General features: G+C 34.6%; 1 protein-coding gene across 4 annotated transcripts in view; it reads right to left on the reverse strand.

Moving 5' to 3' along the window:
• Positions 1-4,628: 4,628 nt before the first annotated feature.
• Positions 4,629-12,538, reverse strand: part of VCAN (versican) — a 105,857-nt gene continuing 97,947 nt past the window's right edge. For all 4 annotated transcript variants that reach the window (XM_070569767.1, XM_070569765.1, XM_070569766.1 and 1 more), the window contains 3 exons: positions 11,120-11,264; positions 5,905-6,087; positions 4,629-5,759 (listed from right to left, as the gene is read on the reverse strand). In XM_070569767.1, coding sequence (XP_070425868.1) covers positions 5,632-5,759; positions 5,905-6,087; positions 11,120-11,264 — 456 coding nt within the window. In that variant the 3' untranslated portion in view covers positions 4,629-5,631. The remainder of the gene's footprint in view (positions 5,760-5,904; positions 6,088-11,119; positions 11,265-12,538) is intronic.

Genomic DNA, 12,538 nt, shown 5'->3' on the forward strand with positions numbered 1-12,538 from the left:
CACTGAACTTGAAGGTCCTTTTCCTGGCCAGCTACTGCTGGGAAGTTACAACATACTTTCTTTGCTTCTATTTCTGTTTTTAAATTTGTCTTACTTCCTGCATTCCAAACTTTGTTTCAGGTCTATTCTTTAAGAAATGTTTATTCTTAAGTATGCTGCTTTATTCAGTTTTCCCTGGAGAGAAAGCTTTTTTCACTTTATTCTGTAAAATCAGAGGCCTATCCAAAGGTTGGAAAGCAGTCATTGTCAAACAGATAGAACACATGCTCATAAATACAGATAGATAATGTACTAAAAATCTGAAACTACTTAAGGACTGCATATCTTCCAGCAGTGGTCTCCAAACCAGGGTCACTTACCCTGGGAGTGCCCCAAACTCTCCAAGGGGTACGTGGGCACACAAAGGGAAGCGATTTTCAGAACTTCAACTTTTATTTGGCCTCTTTCCTAAAACTCATCTACCTAAGATGTCTGTAGTGGAGGCTGCTGGTAACACTTGTGCATCTCTTTATACCAGTTCTCATAAACTTTAGAATGCGCCAGGATCAGATGCAGTGCTTCTGAAAACCCAGGTTGCTGTCCTACTCCCCAGGTTTCTAATTCAGTAGGTTAGGGTCTGAGGACTTGCATTTCTTCTAAGTTCCTAGGGTATGCTAACGCTGTTGTTTCAGGGAACAAACTTTGAGAACCAAAGGCTTTAGACAATTGCCCTTTTCCCACTTCATGAAAAACCACCACCACATCAAATGCATCTCTCATCCATCCTGAGTCTTAGGATGCATCACCGTGGAATGTAAAAACTATGAGCAAACAAAAAGACGAATCAAATGAATGATTCTGATGACAGTGTACAAATCAAATTCTTTTTTTAAGTCAGGTGTTTAAAAGAAAAATTTAAGGGAGACTTCATTGAGATGTCAACTGAAAGGTAATTGAAAACAACTTTTGACAGACCACTATGTAATTTTTGGCATGTAATTCAGAAAGAGGTAAAAAAAAAAATTGAGTAGCATTGCATAATGAAACTATCATTTCCATCTATTTATTAATGTGAAAAGTTTTCTCAGTGTTTAAATGTTAAAAACAAAATACAAATAGAATCGATGACAAGCCACGACACATTCTAGTTTTAAGTAATATTTACTCGTGGAAATGTGAACTGGGAAAAACAGCCTAATCATCTCATTGAGATGTATTTCTAATAAAATTTTATGATAATAATTATCTTTCAAATTTTGTAAGAGGGTACTATTGTTTTGATCCATTGTATATCAGTAAATTACAATGATAACTCAATCCAGATTGTTAACTTTTACAGTTTTATATTCACAAGAAAAATTAATTTTTAACTTTTAAGTACAAATTTTGATGTATCTTTTTGATAGCTTAATCAATAGAACGCTTTCAAGCATATTAATGTATAACATTTAGATAAAATTCCACGGGAGGAACTGAAATAAAAAGTCCAAAGATAAGAAAAATATAAAATGTTTCATTGTTAAGAGTATTTTTCTTCAAGTATTTTTTAAATGGATGGCAGTGGGTATCAAACCACTAGGATATTTAGATTCCACTGAATATATTTAAGAGTGATGTTATACGTTTATTTTAGAAAGGCAATATTTAACATACTACAATATAACATCGTTTAAAACTGTTTATGATGAAAATTTTTTGGTTGACAACTTAAAATGTGATGAGTACATAATTTTTAAAATTTTAGAGTAAATCCTATCAAAAATCATTTAAGATTTACTGCCTTAAGGCAGTAAACTGTTAGTCTGCAGCAGGATCATTTGACGGACTCCGACAGAATTCTGAATTAAATTCCAATTAAAACCCAGGCTTTGCTTATTCTGTAAACATCTCAACAAAAACCATTCCTGTTGTTTGGCATGTGCTATTTCTTGTCCAGCTGGGATCCAAGCATACAGATATGAGTAATAATGGGAAAAGATTATACAATCTTGAATGACTCATTCAAAGACCTTTATAAACTTTCTATTTGGACTTGTTTTAGAAAAGAGTCATTTGGGTGAATTCTGGTTTGTTTAGCAAATGGAAATTGCAGCACGATAAAAAAAAGATGCACAAACATCAGTACAAAAACCTCACTGAGGGCCTTTTTCTCCGAAAACCGTTTCACTGCATTTGTAACATTAGGGAACATCACCAGAAGCATTAAAAAATGTTCAAGTCATCATTGAGACTTTAGCCACTTGATAATAACATCTTTTACCTTTATCCAAAATATATTTCTTCCTGTAGATTCTCTTTTGGGGAGATACTCAGGCACAAGTCATGCACAAAATCAATTCTGAAGATTTTTGCAATGATTTTTTTCTGTCAATTTCCAAATTCCATAACTTTATTTTATATGATATATGACTTCTGGACAATCAGCTCGAGGCTAAATCAGCTCCTACTTCATGCACTGTATTGAAAATGCACTTAAGATCAGCAAAGGTCTACTTGCTGTCACATTAAAATGACGTATTCCTCCCTGTACCTTCTCTCTTACCTCTTTGCCATTTCAGCTACCCTGGAAGACCACCTCTTAAATAGCCCTCTATGGCAGGGGTGCATCCTTTCCTCTGATAGGCAACCTAGCCTTTAGAAACAAATAGAAAACCACCTTTGGCCAACTTTGAGTGGTGCCAGTCTCAAACTTCTCACTCTGTCCCAGTATTCTGGGTAATGGAACATCCCACAGACTCCATTATTTGCACCTAGTTCCATAAAAATTTACTTGATGGATTTATTAACATCTAACAAGGATGTATATGCACAAGTAATGCAAACTCTTATATACTCCCTTGGGTAATTTTTGTTGAGAGTTCTGTGTAAAAGATATGACAGACTGACATTAAAAGGACAAGCTCAGCAAGGAAAAGAATCTCTTCTTTTCTGCGTCTATTCATGCCCAGCCTCCCATGTATTTTTGACATTCCAAGAAGGAAATCTCAAAATAATTTTCAACTCACCTTTATCCTTTACGATATCTTCTATACAATTGCAGGACATATAATGGATCTGTTCTTCCAACTTATCAGTGAAGATATTGAATAGAATGGGTGTAAAATAATTCCCATGGGATGCATCCAGTATAAAAGTTTTACATGGGAAGAGACCTGTCTAACTCGTTCATTGCTGAATCTTCAGAGCCTGACACATAGTCAGTACTTAATGAATAGTGGATGAATGAAAAACGAAGAAATGGGTGGATATCTGGATGGATGGGAACTTGACATATTTGACGTCCTCTGATGATCATTTGGATATGATCTTTTAGCCAGTAAATTGACTTCCTGAATGCACAACAATTGGGAACACAATATTTTATATTTTTCTTAATATCACGGAGGTTCTGGAGATTACCTGCATCCACTACAAACTAATTATGTAACTTTGGACAAATGACTTGAGTTCCCTACACCTGATCCCACATCACTCAGACATTACCAGCACCTCTCTACAGGCTTGCGAGGTATTGCACATAAAACATTTGGCCTGGTTGTAGGAAACATTCTGTAAATGTGAACTATCACTTTTCCTATTGTGTGTTTCTTTCACAGAAGAGATTAGTGCCTAAGTACGTGGATGTAAATATTATCAGAATTACTATCTCCACTTCTGCAGACACATATATAATCATCTCTCTGCTAGCCACAAAATCATTTCGTCCAAGCCAGCAGCTTGCTTTCCGTGATGGAAACAGAATGTAAAAATGTTGGTGCACTTTAGGATTTAAAGTTGTAAATAACCAGACCAGTCACAGTATAGTAAAAGAAGGATTTTAGGTTTCTTTGGTGAAACAAAAGCAGGTATAAAAAGTTACAAAGATTTTAGATTTTCATTCACAAAAAAAAAAAAACAGGCATTCACATTTTACACTATACATGTTATAATATAAATACAGAAACTTATTATGTGCATTGTAATGAAAGAGGAAAAATTAAAACTTAATAGGCTGACACAGTGTTGTTCCGTGCTCTAGAACACCCAAAGGTGGATTACATTTAATGCAGCAACCAAGGGGACTTGCATAAAAACACTGTGTGAGATTGTGGCTACTGTCGTTCCTTCTAAGCCAAAAGAAGTTTCATGAAAAAGAATCAATGTTGAGTCTGCTCTTTTTCTATTTGCATATTTATTTGTTGTCTACCCTTTCAAGGTTGTTCTAACTGAAATCAGGGAAAGACTCCTAAATGCCTTCTTTCCATTATAGGTTTTTCTTCAAACATTAAATTAAGTGGATAATGATTCAAGGTCATCTTCAGCAGTCACTTTATTCAAACAAAGGGGAGGAAAAAGAGTAAGAAGAGATAGGGAGAAATTTCAACACATACACTCCACCTAATAAGAAGAATGCCCACACTATTTCTATATGTATGCTCCTTGCTTAGACTGGGCAAACACCATGTGCTGAAAGCTATACACTTTTCCACTCCTTTCATAATAAACACAGATGCATTCTATCCATCACATTATGTAATCAGGGAAAAGTACCTAGATTATACGGTTCCAAACTGTGTGAGGGCAGTGCAAAGGCTAACACTGAAAAGTAACTAGCCTACCATGTCAATTTTCAGGATTGGGGGAAAATAACATCCAATAAATTAAATCAGTATGGCTTACTTCATTTATTTATGTATGCTTCACAGCTGCAGCATTCATACATGAACATTCAAAACTTTATAAAAGATTAAAATGGTTATATATACAAAATTTCTTTCTTTGAATGTGTGTGGTTGTTTTTAACAATCCCCCACCCTCCAGAGTCCTAGGTCTCTATCCATTTGAAATGTGTTGATCTGTAATCTTGCCAGTTAGTGTTATGAAAGCCATTAAAAAGTAGACCTGGTTGAGTTAATAATTAGCACTTTGACCCCTAAAAACTGCTCCTGGTCATAAAAAAGTCCTCCATTCAGGCCTTTCTTGTAAGCGAAGAAAAAGAATGCAGCAAAGAGGTGTTTCACATTGCAGTCCCTACTTTTGTCCGGATCCCATTGGCCAGGCTTCAGAATCACATGGAAGCAAACTGCAACTACTATGGCTGAGATGGCGCAGTGACCTACAAGACTTTTGTTTGTTAGTTGTCCAGGAAAAGCCGTCCTCAGTCTTGCTGACAAAGGGCAAGTGAAACCGTTTCCAGCCTAAACAAAGTACAAAAAGCAGCCGAACCAATGATTAAAGACCTCTAAGGCTCCATAATCATCATTAAATACGCCCGAACTCAGTATGACTTTTTATTTTATATACAGGATTAAAATCAACATTAAATCATCTTATTTACATTGCCATTGGTGCTGAAATTGAGCTTTTTAAATAGTACAGTAGGCTGGTATACATTATAAAATGGTCTGCACTGGAGGCAAATAGAAAACTAAAGAAATTAGATAGGCTGGAAATGGTTACTCTCTGCCCTCATTTTTGTTCATTTTGGTTGCTTTCTTTTTGAATGCCAATACTTTCATTTAAAATGTTTTGGGAGCACAGCAATCCCAAATGACTGGCTGGTGGTCCAAAAATCCAAACCAACTGATAATACTTCTCGAGGTGATAGGAAAGGCACAGGAAGTTAGGACTTTGGCTGAAATGATGAAAAACACATGTTTGCCATTTTAGGGATCAGCGCCTCGACTCCTGCCACCTCCGGCTCCAACGGTGCTCATGTTTTGATGTATTTATTGAATTGTCCTTTGCTGATGAGGAATTTTTAAAGTATTTCTTAGAATAAGTCCTTTGGTATGCAGATGCTACATGAAAGGAAAGAAAGAAAGAAAGAAAACACAACAATATTACTTGCTCCATACCCTAAACTACCAATACCGTAGCCGTAAAATGAGAGTGTCTAGTACTTGTTATAGCACGGTTGTCCATTCTTTCTAAAGGACCACTTACGGTTCATGCAGGTAATTTTAGGCATAGCCCATTTTCCATTTCCTAGGCAACGGATAGTTGGAGGGTGGCGTTGAATGAAACCATCTTTACAGTGATATCTAATCAGGGAGTTGATTTCATAACGAGGTTTCATCTTTCCAAAGGTCTTGGCATTTTCTACAACTGGGGGCTGGCCGCAAGCAACTAAAGAAAAGTAAATCGGGTTATTTCCAAATAATCTAAATATTCCCATTACATGCATCTCTTTTTTTTTCTCTTTCCCTCTTTATGGTACCCTATCAAGCACCTTAATCAAAGGCAATCATTTAGAATCAGAAATCGAAATTTTTCAAGAGGAAAACTTAATATTGAGGCTCTGGGCCTAGTATGAATCTCAGATTATGTTATCTTGAATTGTGTTTTATTAAAGAACCAGAAGGTTAAATGGTTATGCATTCATCTATCCAACCGGCAGGGCCAGTTTTCTGAAAAAATTTCAAATTACAAAACATTTGTCCCATGCCAACATGTGGCCCATTGGTATTGTCTTCATCATCATCCCAGAGTTTTTACTTATTACCCACCTTCACTTGGAACAATAATGGATTTGTAACGATTAACTACTACTGTCACCCCCTGAAAAAACTTATAATCTATACTAACATGATAGTTTCAAAATATGTCAAAAATATGGACTCCTAAGTATAAATAAAATATCTTTGGTTCTATTTACATTTATTTGCTCTTTTCTTTCTTCTGTATAGAGACAGGGGAAAGTCAGGACATAGTATTCATGCCTGAGTTTTGTAATTATCTTATAAATCAATTCTTGAGAAAGGGAAATGTGGGTAAACCTTAGAATATTTAATCATCATTTTTAACTTACAGTGAAAAATTCTAAATATCAACAAACTTAGCAATAGTAGAAATAACAAAAAAGAAATAGAAGTAAAAGAAACCTTGCGATTTTGAAATTCAAGACACTAGGAAAATGGATTCAACTGAATTTGTATTAACCTATTGTTTTATTCAACATTAATGTGCTTGTTTTAAATGATACACTTTAAAAATTAGCTTTTATTAAATGACTGTATTTTGCTAGATATCTGTAATAAAAATATAACTTAAATATAATTTCCCTAAATGGCATTTTCTATCTATAGTTTACTTTAAGAGTTCCAACTCCACAAGGCCTACAAGAACATGGCATATTCTCTCATGAAATAATACAATTCTTCAATGGGAGAATGATTACCAGAAACCTTGGTACCAAGATGTTTAGATGTCAACATCCTAATGTTAAAAGTTTACAAATATTAAATTTATTTACATATCCAGAAGGCTGTTTACAATGATACTCTTTTGCAATGACAAATTTGGATTTAACTCCAATATTTAGTTCCTCTAATTTACTTCTGCTTGACAAAACAGCTTGGAACATATTGATCCCATGGCAAACAAAGTTATCTTTAATGAAACACAATCCAAGTATATCTTTTCATTCACATAAAAAATTGTCACTCAGGGAGACATAATTAAAAAATAGATTATAAAGTCATACTATCTATAACTAAGAAATTGGAAATATTTGTGCAAGTATTTGATGTTCACAAATTCCTATAAGATAAACAGAGATTTTTATAATAATATGTCATTTTCAATTAGTAAACTACATTATGTATACGGTTCAACAACAACCCCAAGCCGGATACCTCCACTTCTTTCAGTGTAATATAGAAAGCCTAAACCAAGGCCTAGATACTAGCAAGTATGAGACAGAATGAGACCAAAGTGATAGAGAAGGTTAAAAATCATCAACTTGATAACTGATTATATCTGATTATGTGCTATGTGGACAAATTAGAAGTTGTCTTCATAACCGTGAGGAAGATGTATAAAGCTAAAATAAAATAGTAAATAAATAAATAAGCAAAATAAAATAATTCAGTGAGTTTGATGTTGGCAAGGACAGGTAAATAGACCAGAAATAGATTCACAATTATATGCTAGAAATTTGACAGACTCGACATGGCAAAGCAGTGAGGAAAGGGAGATTTTCATTTGGACAATTGGGTATTCATATGGAAAAAAGTTTACTTTGTTCCCTACCTCAGAGAATACTGAGGAATCAATTCTAGATAGTTTAAATATATAAATATAAAAGGCAAAACTATAAAACATTTAGAAAACAATATAAAATATTTTTATGACTTTAAGGTAGGTAAAGATTTCTTAAGACACAAAATGGTTTAAACCATAAAGGAAAATGTAACAAAATGAAGAATTCTGTTCATTAAAAAATGCCATTGAGTAAGTATAAAGATAAGTTACAAACTGGGAGAATATATGTGCAATGTATCTAATTGTTAAGGGATTAGTAAGAGGATATAAAAAGAACTCCTACAAATCAATATATAAAAGAGAAGCAACCAATTTTAAAAAATAAGCAAAAGACATGAAACGATACTCTACAAAAGAAGAGCTATAAATGACCTAAAAGTATATGAAAAGTTATTGAGGGGAAAGTATCCAAGAAAATACAAATTAAATCACAAGAGATAACATTTTATACCCACCAGATTGGCAAAAATTTCAAAGTCCGATAATATCAAATGTTGGAGAAGATGTGGAGTAACAGGATCTCTCACACATAGCTGGTGGGAGTGCAAATTGGTACAACCACTTTGGAAAATAATTTGAGATTTTTCTAGTAAATTTGATGGTACATATATCCTATGACTCAGCACTTCTCTCCTGGAAAAATACCCTATGGAAACTCATAAAAGTCTACCAGGAACAAGTTTAAGAATGTTCATAGAAATATTGTTTATAATAGCAAAAACACTGAATTTAACCCAATGTCCATTGAGAGGAGAACTGATAAATAAAAGTTAAATAGTCATACAATGAAATACTATTCAGCAGCCAAAATGAAGAAATACAGCCACATGCATCAACACGGATAAATCCCACAAACACAATACTGAACAAAAAAAGCAAGGTACAAAATGCATACAGTATGATCCACTTACGTAAAGTTCAAAAATGTGCAAAACTAAACAATTTGTTGTTTATAGATACAAGCATATGTGATAATGCTAAAGAGAAAAGTAAGAGAATTAGGTCGTTATCCAAGGCTGGAATTGGGAAGTAGATGGATGAGATTTGAAGGAACCTTCCGGAGGTTCCAAAGATGCGTGGATAGTATGCATTGAGGTGTTCTTTTTCTAAAAGGAAACATGTCCTTTGAATATATTATAATCCTTCTTTACAAGTATTTAATTAAAAGTAGAGCTACTCAGGTCTGTATGTTTAAGGATATCTAAAACATCTGAAAGGAGAAATGAGTATCTTTTATAAAAGTCTACAGACATTTATGAAATTCATAAAACTCCCCAGCGTACTGATTAATAATGAACTAAGTCTACATAAATAAAAATCAGACAGCAGGGAGATATAATACAAGAATTGGGGGTGTTTTGGGTTTTTTTCTCCTTTAATGAGGTAGAGCCAACGTTTTATAAATCGCTTTCCTCCTTAGAAATGTAAACCGTGTTGATGTTTCTGTGAATCTGTTTTAGCTGTAGGACAGTGGTTCTCAGCCTGGGGTGGTTTCTCTCCTCCCCCTCTTCCTCAGGGACAGTTGGCAATGTCTAGAGGCATTTTTAGTTGTCACAAAGCAGAGGAGGGGGATGTGGAGTGGAGGAGAATGCTACTGGCATTCAGTGCACAGAGGGCAGAGATGATGCTAAGCATTCTACAACGCACAGGGCAGCCCCCCACAACTAAGAATTATCTGACCCAAAATGTGAACAGTGCTGCTGTCGAGAAATCTTGCTATAGGGAAAAATGACAAGCAATATAAGAATATTCGGATGATAAAATGAAAAGCATGACTCCAGGGACCATTTGGAGATCTAAGAAGGCAAACACGACATTTGGATAAAGACAAACAGTTCATTAAAGACTTCTTACACAAGAAACAGGGAAAACAGCAAACACTCGATTTGCTATTTTGACAAGTTCCATCGCAGAAGCGCTCAAGTAAGGCACATAGTCAGGAAAGCTGCTCAAATAGAAAGGACATTCAGAGCAAATTCTACTTTAGATGAGAAGAGCAGAGTAAAGTAGTCATGGATGACAGCTGAGTTTCATCTGAGCTTTGTGTGTATCAGTGTTCTCTTTCTTCTAATAGAATTTCTCATTATTGGCGTTTAAGTTTTTCCTAAAATATTTACAGCGTGTGTATTTTTAGTTTTATTATCTTTACATTCAAGGACAAATCAAATGGGTTTTATATTTTGCATTTCTTCTTCGTACTCTTAGTTGAGGTGGGTAAAAGTCTTGGTCCAGAGACTAAATATTCATGCTTTAACGCAATTATCAATTGCAAACAGGTTAAAAAATGTTGACGGAATTCCTATTTGTTTAAGGAAGAAGTCTGTAGAGTGTGCCTTAGAAAGTCAAACATACTGGTCAATAACAAACACAGCACACTTAAAAAAAATCAGCTTCCTTAATGCTGTCTGTTTAATGTCAACTAAACAATTCTCCTCATTGTGGAACTTACATTACAAATGTTTTTATCTTATCATGTCTTGAAGGTATTCAACTAAAGATAGAGGGATGGCTTTTTGTTCCATGGTTTATAAGCACAATAAGCTTCTAAGGGAATGATTCAAAAACTCAAATGCCTACGGAGACCAGGCAAGTCAGACCAGGGAAGGCCGGAATGAGGGCTGTGGCCCACCCGAGGCCATGGCCCCCACCCAGGGAGGGCAGCTGGTTTCAGGTCCAGTGCTTCAAACCACGGACAAATGTGAACTTGGGCCAAATGGGACCAGGTGTTCTTTTTTTTGAAGTCAAAAATCCAGATTATTTTATGATGTATCCCAATTTTTAAACGTTGACAACCAATTTTTTTTTAATGCTCTCTTCATCAAAATAATGGTCTATAGGACCTTGGGCTGGCACTTGTTTTTCTTAAAGATACTGTCAGGTAGTTTTTCTACATAGATGTCACGTTGTTATCTTAAGCACCTGAAATCTATGGTGAAAACATTACTGAAAACAAACTTTTCGATTGTATGGGAAGAGTGAAATATTCCAGAGCAACAAGAGAAGCTGTAAATGGCATATGTAGTTTGTGTCTTAAAGAACGAAGCTTAGTCTTCCTGAATTCACTTGATAATTGAAATGCAAGTGAAGTATACATTATTAATGGGGTAATCATTACCTGTTCCTTTCTTGCAAGTATAGGTGAGATGGTAATTGCAGGGAACATCATTCCACTGGCCGTTCTCGTGCCAAATGATTACGACACAATCTTCTCCAGCAGAAAAAAAGCTGTCTGGCTGGTTGGGCCTCCAGTTCTCATATTGCTGTAAAAATAGAGGGAGGGTGATAGTCAAAGAGTAGTATATTATTAGAGCTATGGTGGCATGACACCACAAGTCAATTCCATTCTAAAATGGACTCAACGATTTCTGTTGAATCATCTAGCTGAAATGATTTTGGTGGTAAATAAAAAGATTTTTACACTCTGAGTAGACAATATATGGATCTCAAAGTCTCTCTTCAAAAAATATGTACTTTTTCTTTGGCAATGAGTCATATCTGAGGAATTTTATTCTAGTTATCCTAGATTTCTAAATATATAATCAATGCTCAATTTAAGAAATTTAATCATGTTATTATTATTAATTGTAACAGCATTAATGAAAATGGAACTAGAAAAAAAAATCCATAATCTCATCGCTCTGATCCATCATGTTTTCTTCCAGCCCTTATGTGCACATAATTTTATAGATAGTGCGATAGAATTTTTATTCTTTCTTTTCTCTCTTTACCACTATAAAGCATCTTTCTTTGTCTTATTTAATGTGACTGTTTTTATACAAATTCATTTATTTTGTTAAAAACTGAGGTATCTGCTATATTTTATGTATTTACCTAATATAACTATACCCATCATTTTATATTCAACCTTTCTGGGTTATTCTGTTTTAGATGTGATTCTGATGTGTGCTATCCAGTTGAGTTTTGCTTTATGATCTAATCTGGAAGTTGTTTTCTCTTAACAGGAACATTTATCATATTTATGCATATGGTTATAAAAGATAAACTTTTAAAGATATATCTTACTATATGTTTGCTTTTCTTTGTGTAATGTGTGTTTAGATAATTGAAAAGGATTTTATTGATTTGATGTTTTTACTGGCTATCTTTATATCCATATGTTTAAATGGTATCTATTGATTCCCCACTCTGAGCAACGTTATATAAACAGAAATCTCTTTTGCCTTCCTTCGTGGTAATACATCCATTTATTCAGCACCTATAATGGACGGAGCCCTCTTCTAGGTACTTGGTATGCATTCTCTCTTACAACAATCTGGCAGGTTTGGGAATAATTTGGAGCTTACAGATATTAAGTACCCAGGACTCTCTGGTTTATGTTTAATGTTTTGTTATTTTAAAATGCTGCCTCCATATCAACCAATAATTATATGAAAAACACAGTCCCCATGCCTATTCAAAAATAACAAACTTTGGTCAGATGAAAATAATATGGGACTATAAACAAGAGTCCACGTTCGTTGTCTTGGGCCTCCTCCTAACTAGAGTGTGATATCGGACAAGTTTGTTTGTTCAG

The sequence above is a fragment of the Equus przewalskii genome, chromosome 13 (assembly GCF_037783145.1).
Source record: "Equus przewalskii isolate Varuska chromosome 13, EquPr2, whole genome shotgun sequence".
Classification (NCBI taxonomy): domain Eukaryota; kingdom Metazoa; phylum Chordata; class Mammalia; order Perissodactyla; family Equidae; genus Equus; species Equus przewalskii.